Source organism: Chaetodon auriga, chromosome 3, assembly GCF_051107435.1.
Source record: "Chaetodon auriga isolate fChaAug3 chromosome 3, fChaAug3.hap1, whole genome shotgun sequence".
Lineage (NCBI taxonomy): Eukaryota > Metazoa > Chordata > Actinopteri > Chaetodontiformes > Chaetodontidae > Chaetodon > Chaetodon auriga.
This window is the reverse complement of record NC_135076.1, coordinates 26,704,198-26,722,060: the sequence shown is the minus strand read 5'-3', so window position 1 is coordinate 26,722,060 and position 17,863 is coordinate 26,704,198. Positions and strand designations below refer to the sequence as shown.

The window sequence follows — 17,863 nt, the reverse complement described above, 5'->3', positions numbered from 1 at the left end:
AGTTTTTGGCCTTTCTGCTCTATGTGAGAGTGACTGTAGAGACAGGAAAGGCAGTGGAGAGAGAGGATGACATGCAGCACAGGGATTCAAACCCAAGCCTTGATTCATGGTGCAAACTCTACCAGGTGAGGTCCCGGGGCGCCCTGAGGGAACCATTCAGAGGATATTATGGGTCTGAATTCTACAGTAGATTTGCAATCTTGATTTGAGGTCGAGGTTTGTAATCTACTATCTGCCCTGTTACACTAATGGTTCTGAACTGGTGCAGTCAGAATGATCTTGTGTCTGACCCAGACTCCTGGGCAAGATAAAGGTGTCTGACTGTCTAAGGACAAACACAGCTGGGGAACAGAGCGAGTGGAGACAGCCTTATCTTTCACTGTCTTGCTCTCGCTGCGTCCAAGGCCAGACATAGTAATAGAGGGCTAGCTATGGCTCTTCTGGCACTGGAGTACTTTTCCATTACACGCTGCCTGAGGAGAGTCTCTGTGGTGGCTGTAAATATACCAGACAGGCAGGGAAGATGCAGCCACACCTGTGAGACTCACAGTTTCATCCTTAGAAACGTTTGTGTCATAATTCACAGTTTTCTCAAACCTTCTCCCGGTGGTGTGATTAAAGTGCTGCTGAGCACAGAGGGGGAAAAGTCCAACATGGAGGACACTGGCAATCAGCACCGTTTGTCAAGGCCATGAATGGAGGATGATGATGTAAGAGCTCTCAATCACGGCTCTGCTTATGTCACCACTTGTGCTTATCCTCCAGTGCTTTGTTGTCTGGCTGGCTAAGAGCGACTGACATTTTATGGGTATTTACAGCAAACAGGCTGCAGTAGATCTTTGCTGTTTGGCTGCGCAACAAATCTTAAAGATTGTTGAGATCAGAGAACAGTAGGTAGCTTAGTTTTACACATGAGAGTCTATCTTTCAGAGTTCAGGATTTATGTGGCGGTTATACCATTTACACACGACATGTTAAAGGCTCCACCCTTATCAAACAAGCCAATAATAGATGTACAGGCACTGGTGAAGGCACCACTTCTAGGAGCCCCCAAAGAGAGCGAACTGCAGCGATCGTGACCGTTACAGTCTCATATAGAGAAGAGTCCTGCACAGCATCATCTAAGCTTTGCTAACATTTGCCACCATAAGCTACTGGTCAACCAGATCAACTAAAACTACAGCAGAAAGTCCCCTGAATGCACCCAACTGAGCATTAAACATGGAGCAAGAGCCAGCTTAGCTTAGCATGTACATATTAGCTTAGCATGGAACATGTTAACTCATGAGCATTAGAGGTGCTGGCAAGCAAAATTTTGAACTTCGGACAGAGTCGGGCTGTCTGCGCCTCTGTGTCGAGCCAAAAAGTGATCGTCTGCCAACAACTGATCGCCATCTGTTTTAAAGATATTTAAACTGGTAAAACTGGTTGGATTGGTGACAATCTAGTAGACAATGCAGGAAAAATATTTCTGAGTCATAAAAGAGATGATTTCTGTATTTTATGGATATGTAAAATATAAATCAGCATATATAAACATCTGTAAATCATGTTAAACACAGTCTAGTTCCCAAATATAAACAAGGACATTCAACATATTAAACACATACAAACATCAGAAACAGTAGAGTAGTATTGTCTGTAGATTGTGATTATTCAATTACAAGAATGGTTGAAGTTTCACACAGACAGACTTTTGCTAGTACCCGGGACATAAAGTTACGTAGGTTTGCACGTCAGGACTGTTTGATGCAGTTAAAAGCGGCTGCAGGCGTATAAATGGCTGTTTTTGGCAAACAGTGCCTCCAGTCATGATGGCAAACTGAGCTAACCGCCTCCTGACTGTTGCTCTATATTTAATGCACAGTGATGCGACTGGTCGATCCTCTAATCTAGTTCTTGGCTTTCCTTCATTTACTACCACCTAAACATAACACTGGGGGGCCTTGAAGGTAACATGTAGTAAAAAGAATCAGTGGAGCAGGAGTTGAGGCTTCCATACTGTTAAGCTGCAGTCATGCTTCTTTGGGCTGCATGTAAGCCAACATGCTCAGATAAATTAACTAACTGTTCATTTTTCACTTGAAGCACATTTACGAGCACATTTAAGATTGTCCTTGACTCCATTTCAGACCGGCCTCCTGACAGGAGTTGAATCAACCAATCAGCTCGCTTAAAGGAACACAGAGAAGTTAACGTGTACCTTCGGAGAAACACAATTCCAGCTTTAGTCACCAGTATTTGTCGGTATGCTTCAAAAAATGTATCCTACACCTCCCATAATGCAACTGGCCTTTTGTTACCTTCCATGCATGTTCAATGTCTTTCAAACACTGTGACCACAGTCTGTATGATGCTCTGTTGTAGTTTCAGGCTAACACAGAGAAAACCCAGATGACATCATCAGGGTTAATTCTCAGACAGTCCTTGAGCACCACTTCAAGTAATACTTGAGTAATACTTGAAGTGTGTATAGTTGCTAAATTAGTCAAGTACACAAGTGAAAATCAGTACTTGTGAGCATTCAAAACACACTTGCAGTTCAATTGTATTATGTCACCAATGTGTTGTAAATATACTTAAATATACTTAACATGAAGTGAAATTTAAGTACACATTAAACATTCTAACAGCGTGTTACAAAGGACCTGAAAATATGTATACTTTTCATAAGTACACTTTATTACTATTAAAGGTATTAGTAATTTGGTACACTTTTTAAAACTACCCTTGAGTACAATGTATAATAGACTTACATTAGAGTAGTAGTACTTTGAAATACCACTTTAAGTGCTGCAGAATTGGTATATTCATTTTTAAAACATTTAAATAGAACTTACTGACATCTATTTAGAAGTTTTAAAAGTGTATGTCAAACAAACTTTAAATTAAGCACAAAAAAGTAGAAGTGTACTTGTAATTCTGTACTGCGATTATATTTCTAATACACTAAAGTACACTACTTGTTGACCTGGACGAGCTGTTCAAATGACTCCTCGTTTTGAAGTACAGATCAACTCTATGAGCTCACAGTTACATCCAGAGTATTCGTTTAATGGAAAAACACAAATTGCCATATGAAGAATGTCAGCGTGCGTCCTGTGAGCACTGTTCTGTACTTTGTGATGTATTTTCTACATCCTGAGAAACTGTGGGAGCGTATCTACACTCTGAGTCGCTGTTGGGTTCCACACAACTAAGACCCGAGCACGTGCTTGACGCTGTGAGAAGAGCCTGTTTTGTGTAACACAGTACTGTTTGAGTCCTGCTCTTCTCTCGGCCCGGGCCTCTGGCCAACAGACCGATTAACACGCTGACAAGCCACAGAACATCTTTTACACTCACAGCCTTGACCTTTCACCTGCAGCGAGATCCAGTAAAATCACAGAAAAGGGTCCGACACCTTTTAAAAACAAAGGCTTCTCTCTGTGCCGCCATTTGTTTTATTCTCAGGCTTCCAGGAAATGCAGCCACAAGCTCATCACGGCTAATGAGAGAGACAAAACCTCCAGTGGAAATATTGTGGTGTAACATTTCCCGCTAAGAGGCTGAATGACTGGAAACACCCGACGCTGGCTTACTCGTCATGGATCCATTCAGCTCTCTCCATCACAGGCCATAAACCATCTAATTTATTCTGTGCTGTTTAACTACCAAGAATTCACCAGTGAAGAGTCCAAGAGCAATAATGATGCTTTTGTCTGGAGGTGCGCTGTGAGCAGAGAAAGTGAGAAAGCCAAAGGGAAGGCTGGGAACCAGTAGGCCACTGAGCTCACCTTACACCTCTTGTTCCCACAACGCTTTGGCTGCCTTCCCAAATCAAATCCCAAACTTTTTGCTACACAGAGCCAGAGGGGAAAAAGTGAGTAAGCTGTTGTTCTTAACTTTAAATCTCAACCAGCTTCTATTATCTGACACCATCATTTTGTGATCCCAGGACGAACACGAGTTGACTGTGTAAACACGAGTGCAGAGCTCCCTCCTGAGTCCTCAATGCAAAGAATCTTTCCCAAGAGCCAGCGACTGGGAACGCTAACACTCGGGAAGTCTAGGATTCCCATCAGCTTATTGTTCACGTTGATTCCCACAAAATTATTGTTTATAGATTCATTAAGGAATCCGCTTTGGTGGAATAAGCAGAGTGTTGTTATTCACGGTGCATCAGCTGAAGAGGTTCCTCTGAATGGCTTACAGAGTCTGAATAGAAGTGAATGAGCTCTCGGTGGAAATCGCAAAGTGCTGCCTGAGACTCAGGCGCCATCATGAAAGCGGGAACCTCAGATGAACACTCAAATCACGTCCTCATTGTGACTAAATGTGCCTTCATCTCCAGGAGTAGAGCAAAATCATGCTAGAGGAAACACCCACCGGTTTAACCTGTGCCGTGCCCAACGAGCCACAGGTTGCCACATGAACAACAGCCTCTCTATTATGGGGATCCATACTGTACATACTGCACATGCTGGCACATGTGCACCATGCCCGACTGACGTGGGCTGTCAGCTTTCTGACTAAGTGATACAACTTATAATGGATGTTGCTGGCCGTCTTGCAGCAGCCATTAAAGTGAGAGTGTCACTTTTGAAAGAAGAAATAACACGATCGTCTTGTTGTGCATGAAAAGCTGATTTCATGAGCAGTAAGAAGCTCTCTTGCTCAGTTCAATACACTCAGGAGCTTTGTTGTTTCAGTCTAACGTGGTCTGGTATGACCAGTAGCTGAGGGTGGCTAATGTTAGCTAGTGTGTAGCTGATATTACTGAGTCAGCTCTTCTATGCTTACCATTGCAAACATTAAACTAGCTTTATCACGAAAACAAAACATGAAGTAAACACACTGTACCTCACCAGGAGACGAGTTAGTTGTTTCCATCCTGTGGTCCCGTCCCACTCAGTCAGGCCCCCTAACGATGACTTTAAAGCAACCGAGCAGTTATCCTGCGGCTCTTATTGTTTTTCAGCTAACCTCTCATATTCTTGATTTAATGTGAACAAAGCCATTTAAATCTTCAAAGAATCCAGTTTTTAAAGGGCCGGTCAGCCAACAAATGCAACAAACATGTGTTCTTACTTACCCACAGTGGTAACTAGTCCTGCAAAAATGGTGGTTGTGGTTGAAACTTTTCACTGGAATTTCTGGAGAAATGGTCCATATTAAAATTCCTGAGAAAGGGTCTGTGGATTATCCATAGTAACAAGGACTTTGTTTTTGGAAAGATTTTTTTCAGTGTTATTTTTTTAGCTCTGTAACCACTAGACACAGAATTAAATTTACCTCAGTTGTGCTGGTTTGGAGGCAGAATCTGAAGGGACAGGGACCCTTTAAGTTCCACCAGTTTCATGTTCTCTGCTGTGTACAAACACTATGAATTCACACCGTTATAACTCAGATCTTGTCAGAAAGCGGCTCAGTTCTGCAGTAAAGAGTTGGTCAAACTGAGCTGTGGTGGGTCTCCCCTGCACTGCGCCCCCGGTTGTCCGACATGAATCGAGGCAGCTGTTTTTGTCCTCAAGTGAGAGCAGTGAGATCAGGCAGAGGCTCCCTAAAATAAACAGGCTATCTGTGCAGCCCCAGGGCCGGGCCAGGGTCACGCTCCATGGTGCTCACTCGCTCGGGCTCCCCCTGCCACATCCAAACACAGTGCCTCACTTCTTCACTGCTTCAAAACAGAGTGTTTTCCTTCAATTAAAACAATATGTTGACCAGCTGCAACGTCTGAAGAACCATCCCTGTGCCTGACTTGATGTCTCTGAAGGAGACGAGGTGTGACAACAGTTACATTTCTCATTTCATGGTCAGCTAATTGATTTGGAGCCACATAATATTATATGAATATAATTTAATATGAGCACTGAAGTGGATGTAACTGTCAAGAATAATTAGAAAACATGAAATCAATGTAATATTGAATGTTCTGCAGTTAATGTTATTCTCTCAGGATATCCTGTCAGTGAGTCAGTCAATATCAAAGATACTATGAGTTTATTGTAAAAAAACATCTTATTTTACTTTTAAATAGTGAACCTAAAACCACTTTTAGAGGTAAATATATATTCAGTCATGATTTTATGTATAGTTAAGCAAAAAAGTAACATTTAAATAAGAGCACAGCAGTGCTTTGAGCTAAATGCTAAAAGCAAACATGCTAAGTGTGTTTACCATGTTCACCATCTTAGTTTAGCATGTTAGCATGCTAACAATTGCTAATTAGCAGTGAACACATGGAACAGCTGCGGCTGACAGGAATGTCATTAGTTTGAAAGTTGAAACCTTCGTGAAGTTAAATAAAGATTTTTTTGTGAACATACGAAAATGTGGCAGTGCGGGTACTTTTATCATCTAACTTGGTTTAAGTCATATCTGTAATATTCTTTAACACTTTCTATCTGTAAATCTGTAATCTCTGCTGTTTAAATAAAGTTTTCTCTGTTCAGTCCTGCTGTTATTACACACATGCCTGAACTGACTGTAGCCTCTCAAGTTGGACATGGACTTATACAACAAAATTTCATCTTTATTAAAGAATTACTGTCCTTATAATGGAATATAATGGAATGAGCCACATGGCATACATCTCTTCCACAGATGGATTTATAAATGACATTATATTATATTATATTATATTTGTGCTATTGCAAAATGCCACTAAACCTGGCCCTGGTATCAGCTTTTCATTCATGCTATTAATCTCATCTGTGCTCAGCCTGCTGTCACAGGTCAAGTCAAACTGTGTGCAGTTATACATGCTGGGTGTCAAGCAGGTTTCTTGCCTAGTTTGACTTGTTTTAGTAAGTTTAAAAAAAACCTACATTGATATTCATTAATGTAAAGCATTGGTAGAGAAACAAAGGTATTGGACTGGCACCAGTAGGATTTAGGCCAAGCTCTGCACTCTGAGCAGTCAACAAGCTTGTTTTGGAGAGCTAAACTTAATTTTGGAGTGGATTTTCAGGATGGGTGCCGTCTCCTCTTTTTATGAGAAGCTGTTATTCATCTCATGCTTCGCTCTGGCAGCACACTGGCCTCACTGGATCACAGCTAATGAACTCAGGCATTAACTACACCAGCATGCTTCCGGTTATGAGTGCAGAGAAATGGCTGTGAGTACAAAAACATCACATGATTTCTTTCTATTCAGACGTGATTGATGCTTGATTGAAGAGGCATCATGGGGTGTGTTCTTGTTGCTGATAATTTCAACTGGTGTAATTGATACAAGTACTTTCTGTGTCTCATCACTTACAGCGGATGAGCTACAGTGTAATGGACAAACGGCATATAGCAAATAACAATTTGGTACAGACAGCCATCTTCTCCTCAAGATGTAATGGCAAGAAAAAAAGTACCAGGTACTCACAGTTGTCAAGTAGTAAACTCCAGGTGAACGTGAGGTGCTCTTTAAGTTTAACTGGTCAGCTATAGAAACAGGGAGCTACAGGCTAACTTCAGACTAGCACTGAGCTAAGGATGTCATCGAAAAGCCTTTATTAACTAGGCAAGTAAATAATGTCACTGATATTTATTTTGATATGTCTAGTAGTCTAGTAAAGGTTTTTTAACCAAATCGCTGGCTTGGTGCTAGTATGTCTGGTGTTAGCATGTAGCTCCTGTTTTTCTATGTAATGTAATAACGTTGGTGATCTGTTCACTTTTCATCTTGTAACATCATCAGGTAAAAATTTGTCCAATGCTATTTAGTAAAAGTTAGCATGATATCATTCTAAATTAAGTTAAACCTTATACTGGCTAAACATCAGCGTGTTAGCGTTGACGTTGTGAGCATGTTAGCATGTGATTTTAGCATTTAGCTCAAAGCGCTGCTGATCGTCAGTCCAGCCTCTCAGACCTTTAAGCTACATTCAGACTGATTTGAGTTGTGTCTGTGGAAACTGCAGCCCTCTCATTCATTTCAGTGAAGCTGGTCTGTCAGCTACAGTGAAACAATGCAGCTTCATCCGGCTAAAATGCTAAACAAGGCTCAACTTTTGCTGAAACGAAACATGACAACATTCAACACGGCGCTGCATTGGCCGGTCTGAATCCCAACTTACTCCTATTTTAGACAGAGTTTTATTTCAACATGCATGAAGAATGAGCCAGTTTATTTATTTCTATCTACTGTAAATTAAATGTTGTATCATTATTTTCATATATGTGCATTTTCATCATTATTTAATATTTGAAGTTTAGTTAGATTGTATTTGTCTGCATGCTGTCAGTGAGTCGTCCAACAGGTGGTTGCTTATGTGTTTCATGTAGTCATGCCCAACCTGAATCTAGATTCACAACCACAACAAGTGTGCATTAAACATCCAGACTTAATATATCTCATGCATTCTGCTGAAAACAGTAGTTTTCATCAGAAGTTAAATCCCCTTTTCTCTCCGGGGTTCTGTTCCCATAAATGTATACTTAGCTCTTAATTATATGGTGGCTAACTACGGATTCCAAAAGCGATTGCAGTAAGGAGACTTTAATAGCTTTGTGGCTCCTCCTTAAACTTTAATTACAGCCAGTGTGAATATTGTTTTGAAAGGATTGTTCTTCATCCAGCTGTAATGAAACGTGTTGGAGAGAGGAGAGGATAGAGCGGGACAATGTATCCCCCCGTCTTTTCCAGATCAGGAAGGACGTTTCCACCACAGGGACTGCGGGTCTCCGAGGGCAGGAGGCCTCTGCAGGCGTGTGGCTCGCCACCGTCCACAGGCTCAGGGGACAGCTGTGTCGCGCTGCCTGATTGGCCCCGTGCCCCGAGACAGCAGTTGCCATAAACAAACGGCGCTGAAAGCTACTGGCTCAGTCCCCAGCTCTTTTCAAGACGGAGCAGTTAGCCGGCTGACCTTCACTCAGCTCACTTCATTAAGTTCCAATAGTTTTAACTGCACTTTGGAGAGTTGAGCTGGTAAAGAAATTCTGCTTGTCCCATCCAAAACCAATGGAACGACAATGAGGACAAAGTCCCTGCTGGGCGCTTTGTTTTTCCATATATGCTCTGTCACTGCTGCTTTGAATTGGCATTGGAAAGAAAAACACGTTTCATACATGGGGAGGTTGGTTGATGAAGTGGGAAAATTTCGATGTGAGTCAATGGTAAGAAAACAGTATAAATGAAAACATGTTTGAAAAACATTCCCAACTCAAGGTCCAGCTACAAGCTTTTTCTGGAAAACTTGATGGTCTTACACAGGGCCACTCTCATTCTTTGTTAAATATGAAGCTGATTCCAGTTGCTGGTTATCGTAGCTTAGCATAAAGGCTAAAGCAGTGGGAAACAGCTAGCCTGGCTCTGAAAATAAGGTACAAGTATGTAGCATAATGCTCAGTAAAACTGCATCTTCTTGTTTTTGCTTTTATTTTGTTACTTTTTGAGAGCAGTATCAACTCTGAATTTAATTCTGTCAAACTATTTCTTTGAAGTATTAATTAAATGATTTGCATTAGATATATTTGTTTAGAATTTTTCCTCCACTTTTTATATTTGACAGACTCTGTCGTGAATGTAAGCCTGATTAGCCGGAGATAATCCCCGATGTCAGACCCTTCAGCAGTGTGTTATGGCAGCATGAGGCAGTGTTGAGTTTACCTTCAGCCAAGTTAAATCCAAAGGAGCTGTTGATATCATCACGGCTGAGTTCATCCTCTATGTGCTGATGAAGGCTTATGCCCTCACATAGCTAGATTAGCCTTTTTCCTCAACCTTCAAAGGTTTAGCCTGTTGTATTCAGTTACATTAATGCTCATAAGGTTCTTATCTGAAGTTCTGTTTTAAACATATATTCTGTTATATAAGTTTTTTCAAAATGGAAAACAGATTTTTTGGCATCATGCTGATTGAATACATCATACCTATGCCTTCAATAAATGACCTTACGACATAATCATAACAAGGGGATGGTTTTAATCCCAGTTCCACACGGTATAGTTACATGAGTTCCAGTACAGTACACTCCATAGCTGAAACGGCCAAACTGAATGAGACACTTTCATAAAAGAGGGATATGAAGTCAATTGAAAGCAGGTGGGGCACTTTTCATCGCACGCAAAGCTCATGTTGCCAGTGATTCTGAAAGAGCTTTTCATTGCTTCCAACACATACACGATTGTTCCAAACGTTTCTTCCAAGACAATATCCCCATCAGCCAGACACTGCAGCTCGCTTAAGACCGCGAAAATGGTGTGAACCATTTTGTTTGGCCATCACTGTCACATGACCTCAAGTAAGAGATACTGGAGGACAGCCTGACACTGTGTTTTCCACCACCATGACCACAGCATCAAATAATTGAGTTTGTTTTGGAAAAACCACTTTCACATGCTGCCAAAGGACTTCCTGTTCCTCCCGCAACTAAAAGCTTAAGCTGTCCAAAGTGTCTGGTGGAGCCCAAATCCCCCGTAGACCCTCTGTGTCGATGTTTACTTTACCTTTATATGAGCAGTCATTTTCCATGCTAGACTAAAAAATCTGACTGTACAGGCATATGTGACATGCCTGTGGTTGATCACTTAACAAATGTAAATACATGAATGAAAACAGGAATTGTACCAGTTATGTGTAATGTCAGTATTATGTTTTTGTTTACTTGTATGAGTAAACATGCATTTTTAGTTGAAGTTGTTTATGAATGAGAAAAAAAAAATGCTGCTTACAATCTATAAATTTTCAAAATCACAGTCAAAGTCTGTCATCCTGCACAGGATGTACTTCCACTGCCGGTCTCTGAAACAGAGTACAAGACAAAATCCTGTCAGTCGAACAATCATAAATCATCAAACTTTATTGTTTCTTCTGTTTTTTGTTTGGTCTGCCAATAAATTCTGTTCCAATAGGCCTTCCTATGGACTGCTTCCAACTCAGTCACAAGAGGCTTTCATCAATGTTTGGATGGATTCTTGACCCAAACTGCTGCTTTATGGGATCAGAAGTTATTAAACAGATGTTGTGAACAAACCTTAGCACTCCAGTGAAGGTGGTCTGGGCACCTCGGATGAAGTAGCCATAACTCGGGACCACCAGCTCTGCCTCTTCTCTGTAGTGTTCAGGAATGTCAGTGGTCTTCCTGTGGAAAGCAACAAAATAAAGTGTTGGCAAGTTGTGTACTAACGTAGAAACGTTTAAAAAGGTAGTTTCAAATTTTGGGAAATATACTTATCATGGTTTCATGCAGACGTTTAGTAAACTGATACCATTTCATGTCTGTCTGCTAAATATGAAGCGTACAGACAGGAGACGGTTAGCTTGTCTTACCACAGCAACTGATAGTAAGGGCAAACAGCTAGCCTGGCTCTGTCCAAAGGTCAAAAAGTCTGCCTAGCAGCACCTCTAATGTCACTAATTACCTTGTTGTATCTTGTTTGTTTAATCTGTAGAGAAACTGAAGTGTTTTATGTGCGGTTATGTGTGGGAATCCTGCATTTCTGAAGACTCCGCTAGCAACCTCACGGCTAAGAAACATTCCGGCACATAACGTGTGTAAAACCAGGAGGTTGTGATTTTTAAACCTCCATTAGTGTACAGACTAAACAGAAGAGATAAACATGTGTTAATTACTGAGCTTTAAAGGAGCTGGTCAGCACATTTTGATAACTTTGGACAGAGCTAGGCTAGCTGTTTTCCCGTTTCCAGTCTTTGCTCTAAGCTAAGCTAAGCTAATCATGTGCTGACTTCATTATCAGACAGATTGAGAGTGATACTGATCTTATTCACTAACTCTTAATAAGAAAGGGAAAAGTGTATTTTCTGAAATACCGAAATGTTAACAAAGCCCCATGAGAACGTACATGCAAGAGTAGGGACAGCGGCGTTTGTAGTAGCAGCAGTAGAACTGCCATTCCCGGTCAAGGACGGATTCAAAGTACTTGCTTTGCACGCCCGCCACCAGGCCGTTACGAGTGCATGTCGAAGTCCTGCAAAGACAGAGTCATTCAGTTTCATAAAAAACAAACCAATTTTACTTTAGAAACTGAAAACGATCCAAAGTGACACCTCATACTCTCCTGTCATTTCCAAGTCATTCTTCAGTCAGTCTACTTTTGTAAGTTTATACTATATTGTTTTGAAGTAAATACTGGTTTGTTGACGCTAGTTTGTTTATGGCCCATACACTTTGCTGTCACCACAACACATCCAAGAAAACCAGGTCCAAGCAGCAGGAGCAGCACAATGTGTAGAGGTTTGTCATGGCAACATGGGCACAGCCGTCAGCCATTCAGCCAGTGGGGGTGTTTCCCTGCAGGGTAATGTCCTCGCCAGTGTAATTCAAACAGACAGCTGTGTTAAAAGAAGGCAGGCGTGGCAGTGATAGAGCGCATACAGTGTTTGTCTTTGAATCAGAGGGCTGGGTGCAGTCGAGCTTAACTGGAAAGAAATCTGAAGAGCACAAATGTGTTCTTGTGTGCAGATAAAGTTCAGCCAGCATCTGTTAAGTTGTTTGACTCAAGATGCTGTTTGCACAGAGATGGTAGGCAACAATTCTCCATCCAAAGAAGGTTGATCCAAGTCCTTTAATTATGTCAACCTTTCTGTGCTGTTGATGGCTAGTGGAATATGTGAGGTTTTGGCATTTGCAAGGTGAAATTAAAAATTACCTGACTGCATAAAAAGGAAACCAGTCACAGGAGTGAAATTAAAGGCAGAGATGTTTTTCTTCTCCCTCTTCAGTGGATAAAACAGATTCATGCACCTGATTGAACCTGTTGTGGATTGTTGTAGTTTTTGTGAACGGCATGTTCCAAAAATTAAGGACAATGCTGGACTCTAAAATACATATCTGTGAGAGGCCACGGACACAGTCTGTTGGATGAATCTGGAGGTAGTCATGTGAAGACACATATGGTCTTTCTGGAGTGAGATGGCGATTTATACTGGCCCAGGAGGACCTGGCTTTGTTCCAGTGTAGAGATTTTTTTATTTTTTTTATCAAAGTAATAAAAATATGCACATGTGGAAAGTGTGAGTTAAAATCTCATGCTGCAGCACAGACATATTAGTAAGTTTTACAGGCTGTAAAGGTTGGGTTGCACCAGTTATTTGTAAATCCATCGCTAAAGTTCAGCGTGGAAGTTCTTCTTAACAACAAACTAGTTTCAAATTAGCAATTTACTAGGGGTGCTTGCAAAAATTAAAACTGAGTAAGTGTCTTAGGTCTCGTGTAAATCGGGTGCTAGGAAACATGTGTTGCACCAGTCAAAAGCTATCAACTATGTAGAACAGGAAGTCTTTCGTAAATGTGTATTATTTTGTGTTATTTATGCATACATGGAGAAATATGTGTTTCAGAGTTAGTAGTATTCATGCACTTTAGAATGAGCGGGAAATATCCGATCATGCTAACCTAGCTAACATTTTGTTATTTGAGGTCTGTTGTGTTTTTTGAAGTGAATCTTCAGAGGAAAACTATTACTAAACAGCATTTTGTCAGATTAATGTGTGGACCAGTTTCCATTATCCCCTAATCACTCTAACAGGGTCGTTTGTTAGCATGCTAATGTTTTCGTTTTGTTTGTTAAGATAGCTAGCTCAGTTAGCTACAGCAGTCACTCCTGGCAGTTACTGAGTGTAAATTTTGACTTTCCTCTACAGAAGACCACGTATACTTTGTGTGGTGGAGCCTGTTTTAAGTTAGGGGTGTGTAAATCATAGCAAGGTTAAGTTTGAAGTTGTGACAGATCAAACATCCTCTGGTTGCAGCTGTGTCTTCATGCTTTAGAGGAGCTGGAGGTCTTCCATTCGTGTGCATATCACCCATCCACCAGCAACACGGGTGGTTTTGTTCATACAACAGTTTCAGCAGCAAACTCCACGCAGGCCTCCAAAGGGCCTTTGTTTTCTGCTAATAGTGACCTTTAACAGTGCTATTGGTGGAAGTCTGTTTAGGAGTGAAGGGACATAACTTAAAAGTGAAGGCATCTTTATCTTTGATCGGTACTTCCTCCTGCTGATTGGAACAAGAAGTGACAGATGGACCAAAGATGTGCCTGTTACGTGGCTTTCACGTGGATTTGCCTGTAATAAATGTCCTGTTGAAATGCTGCTCTGGACCTCGATGAATAAATGAATAAAATGAACAAATCCAAACATGACCACAGCTGCTGTGCAGAGTAAAGGAAAACTGCTGAAAGCCTACATCACTGCAGCGTTCACTGCAAACATGTAATCTGACTCAGATGTTCCCAAATGACTGATTTACTCACCTCCTTTCAGTGCATCTCTGAATTACTGTAGTCGTCCATCATTCTGCATCATTTATTCATATCACTGCTTGTTAATTCTCTGTTGACTAAGACGCCGTAATGTTGTTTGCAGAAAGATTATGAGCAGGAGAGAAACCTGTAGCATCAGTACAGTGAATTTTGTGCATGCCTGTACAGGTTAGACATCCTACTGTGAAAACTACTGAGATGAAATGAATGGGATGTTTAAACGTTTAATACATTCTAAGTTCTCTAAATACATGCAACACATATGGATTTCATCATAAACCCTGAACAGACGTGACTGTCTCCAGTCTCAGCTCACAAACATACAATCAAAGAAATTAGAAAGCAGGTGTTCAATAAGTAAGTAAATCACCCACCACTCCATCCCAGCACGGGAGATGTCGTCCCACCAGCAGTCGCTGGGCTCCCCGAGACCCTCAGGTGTTGGCTGGCACTCAAACGACCACAAGCGGTCCGAGCCGTCTTGTTCGCTGTAGTAGCTCCTCATGGCCACGATGACCTCTCCGTGTGGACACTGGAAGTTGAAGCTCTGGCGGTAGCCGTTGACCCAGGCCATGTCATGATGGTCGTGAGACTGAGCTGCCACTGTTGCCAGCAAAGACAACGCCAACAGCACCGGAGCAGGATTCATGTTGAAGAAATCTGTTCGTCTGCCGAGTTTCCTCCCAGCTGCCTCAGTTTAAACTCCTCCAAGTCCTTTGTTGCCCAGATGTTTTGTATCCAGGAGTGATGTGTAATTTGCAGCACTCGGGACAAATCCAAAAGTGGACCTCACTTGACATTTTAAGGTGGACTTTGAGACGGAGCATTGACAAAGTCTCGCCATAGATAAGGGTTTACCTTAAAAGACAGCACTTTGAGATTACGTGCAGTTCAGACATTTATGTGACGCTTTATTTGACTCTGGAGAATGTGTTGATGCGTTAACCATCCAATCGCTCAGGTCGTTAACTCTGCAGTGTGATCATCTTTTTCATGGTGTTTTCAACAGAAACTGCCATTTTGGACCATAAAACTGTTGACTCTTACCAGGAGCATTACATATTTCACCAGACATTAAAAAAAAAAACATTCTTTTATGAAATCTGTTAAAATCTGCATGATTTTGTCAAAACCGAATATCATGATTTCATTGAGCAATGACTCAATTGCAATAATGTGAGGGGAAGAATATTTGTTCACTCAAGTGATGTTTTCAAACATAGACTAAGATTAAGATTAAGACTAGATTAGGAAACTGTCCTAAATAATGTGGATAAAGTACAAACATCAAACATGTAATAAAATCAAAAAAGGTCACTCAAATAATAATAACTAGGCTGGCAAAAAGGCCAAAACCAGCAATGAACTGACTGTTGTCTGTCCCTCCCCTTACCACCAATGGTCCAATCATAGTGAGGTAATGGTAACTAGGCACAGCAGGATGGACGGGCTTTGAATCTCTCCACGTGTTAGATTGCTGTGCATGGGGCTGTAGGTGGAGTGATGTTTCATACAGTCTTTGGTTGTTGGTTTCTTCTTTTTTAAACCCTCTCCTATGTAAGAATGGATTGAACTGTGTCTTTACTCTAATATAAGCTGCAAACAGGTCAGCATGTCTGGCTAACAGTAGCAATCCTGTGTTAGCATTTCTTTCAAGGTCATTCAAGTTCCATTATGTTTTGTTATCTCGCTCGCGGCTGTCTCATCAACTGCCTGGGACACTCTAGGACACAATGTTTTTCACTTTTGCAGGGAAAACAGACAAACCTCCATTAAGGTGCAGCACACAATTGCTACCCTGAGCTTTTCTTCCCCAACAAGGCTAATGTTTTTGGGGTTACAGGTTAGCGACCAAAAAGGTAAGGTCACAGCACCTCCAAGATGCTGCTATTTAGGCTAACGCTAGTGGCTCCATCCATTCTATTGGATTTGGGGAAGCTTAACCTGGAAATGACTTAAATTTGTTTTCTGATCACACTGGAAATACTGGGACAAACAAGCGATTTCATGTATGCAGCCATCGAGTGATCACTTATGGAGCTCCTGTTTAAAAACAGCTGGAAACAGAAAGTTTCATGGAGCTAACTGTAAAAAAAAATCTAAATAGGCATCAACAGTCACAGCTGGAAATGAAGAGCCCTCTTCTGTCTGAAATCAAGGATGCATTGCTGTGAAAATGATATATGGTTTCCAGAGTTAAATCTGCCATCGTTGTAGACCATATACTGTATTTACGGTGTGAAATTGGAAGGCTTGATAGGCAGCGCAAACAGTCCAAAACCTATTAAAAACAGATCAGTGAGCCACAGCGTTGAACTGGGTGACACCATCCTTCATTACCATGAACACACACACTGCAGTTTGTATTTAAACTCCAGACACCGTCCTGAGCTGTAAACACACAGTAGCACGCCAAATGTCTATAAATCAATGGAAAATAATCCCCAACATGAACACAGTTTACTCCTGTTCGCTAAAAACTGCAGTGCCCTGCTGCTTTAGGAAACCACAGAGCCTTTTTAAAGGAACTTAACTATATATTTGTGACCTATTTTTAAGATTAATGCCCTCGCTATGTTCCTGGGCCACAGATAAGATAGAGAAATCAAAAAGTGCTGAGAGACAGATTGGATTTGTTGACAATAAGAAAACTGTAAACACCATCTATAAAACTCAAGTTGAACTTAGCATTAAAGTTATATGACATTATTGTAATAATGAAAATCTAAGATGATATTTAAGAATATTCTATCACATCAGGACTATATCAGAGCACCTAGCAAGCTCTACATTAATGTCATCTAATAGAAGTCAATCAGACCATCAGAGGAGCATCCATTAAAATAATAATTCACATGATGTGTGAACAAAGCTGTTCTGCACAGATCACTGAGTCCTGACACGAGTCAAACATTCAGGAGAAACCACTCACAGATGGATCAGAGCAGAATCACTGATCCTTTTTCTTCACTGAACCACAACATAACAGCTATTAGACTTTCCACAGCTTCTCCTGTTCCTGTGAAACAGAGTTCTTCTCAGCGCTGTTTGGCAGACAAATTAGGCTCTGTTAGAAAATGAGCTCATGTTATTAATGGAGTGTGGTGTTAATGTAGTTTCTGTTGCTTTTGCTCATATTTACATATTTTATGTCCTAATAAAATATTTAGTTTGACCACTTAATGCACCAGGACAAGATGTCAAGAAGGGTTCAGTGGAGCAATAATAATGAAATTTAGATTTTAATTTGTTCAGGAAGTGTGTGTCCCAGATCACAATGAGACACACATTACCACATTATCAGCAGTGATGGTGGTGACCAACGCCCTGTGGCCAACGGCCAACACAGCTGTTAGCAATAGATTTCAAAACCAATGGCTTAATATTTTTGTAATGTAAGATTATAATTCATCATGACTCCAGACTCAAAGGCTGTCACGTGCTTGTTCAGTATGTGCTCATGAGCCTCTGCTGAAAGGCCAATAATTATTAGATCATTATTAATTATTAGCCTGTATAAAAAAAAAACTGTATTTACATGCATATGTCACAGTTGTAAGGCAAATTATATAATAGCTTCTGTTCTTTCAGAATGTTTATATTTGGGTTGTTCTGCTTAAAAATACAGTTTTAATACCTACTGCAAGAGAATAATGTTTACATG

At 40.9% G+C, this 17,863-nt stretch overlaps 1 protein-coding gene across 1 annotated transcript; it reads right to left on the bottom strand.

Moving 5' to 3' along the window:
• Positions 1–9,900: 9,900 nt before the first annotated feature.
• dpt (dermatopontin) lies at positions 9,901–16,188 on the bottom strand. Its single transcript, XM_076721949.1, has 4 exons — positions 14,574–16,188; positions 11,779–11,904; positions 10,950–11,057; positions 9,901–10,717 (listed from the first exon to the last, which is right to left on the bottom strand). Exons 1-4 carry the CDS (start codon positions 14,846–14,848, stop codon positions 10,651–10,653), a joined length of 576 nt encoding a protein of 191 aa, XP_076578064.1. The 5' UTR covers positions 14,849–16,188; the 3' UTR covers positions 9,901–10,650.
• Positions 16,189–17,863: the final 1,675 nt, after the last annotated feature.

Bases quoted from the DNA above. Each gene is read 5' to 3' on its own strand.
- dpt (XM_076721949.1), bottom strand. From the start codon at position 14,848: ATGAATCCTGCTCCGGTGCTGTTGGCGTTGTCTTTGCTGGCAACAGTG. The intron at 11,905-14,573 runs GTGGGTGATTTA...CTGTCTTTGCAG, and splicing joins TCCCGTGCTGGGATGGAGTG to GACTTCGACATGCACTCGTA. The intron at 10,718-10,949 runs GTTTGTTCACAA...ACTCTGTTTCAG, and splicing joins ACCTTCACTGGAGTGCTAAG to AGACCGGCAGTGGAAGTACA.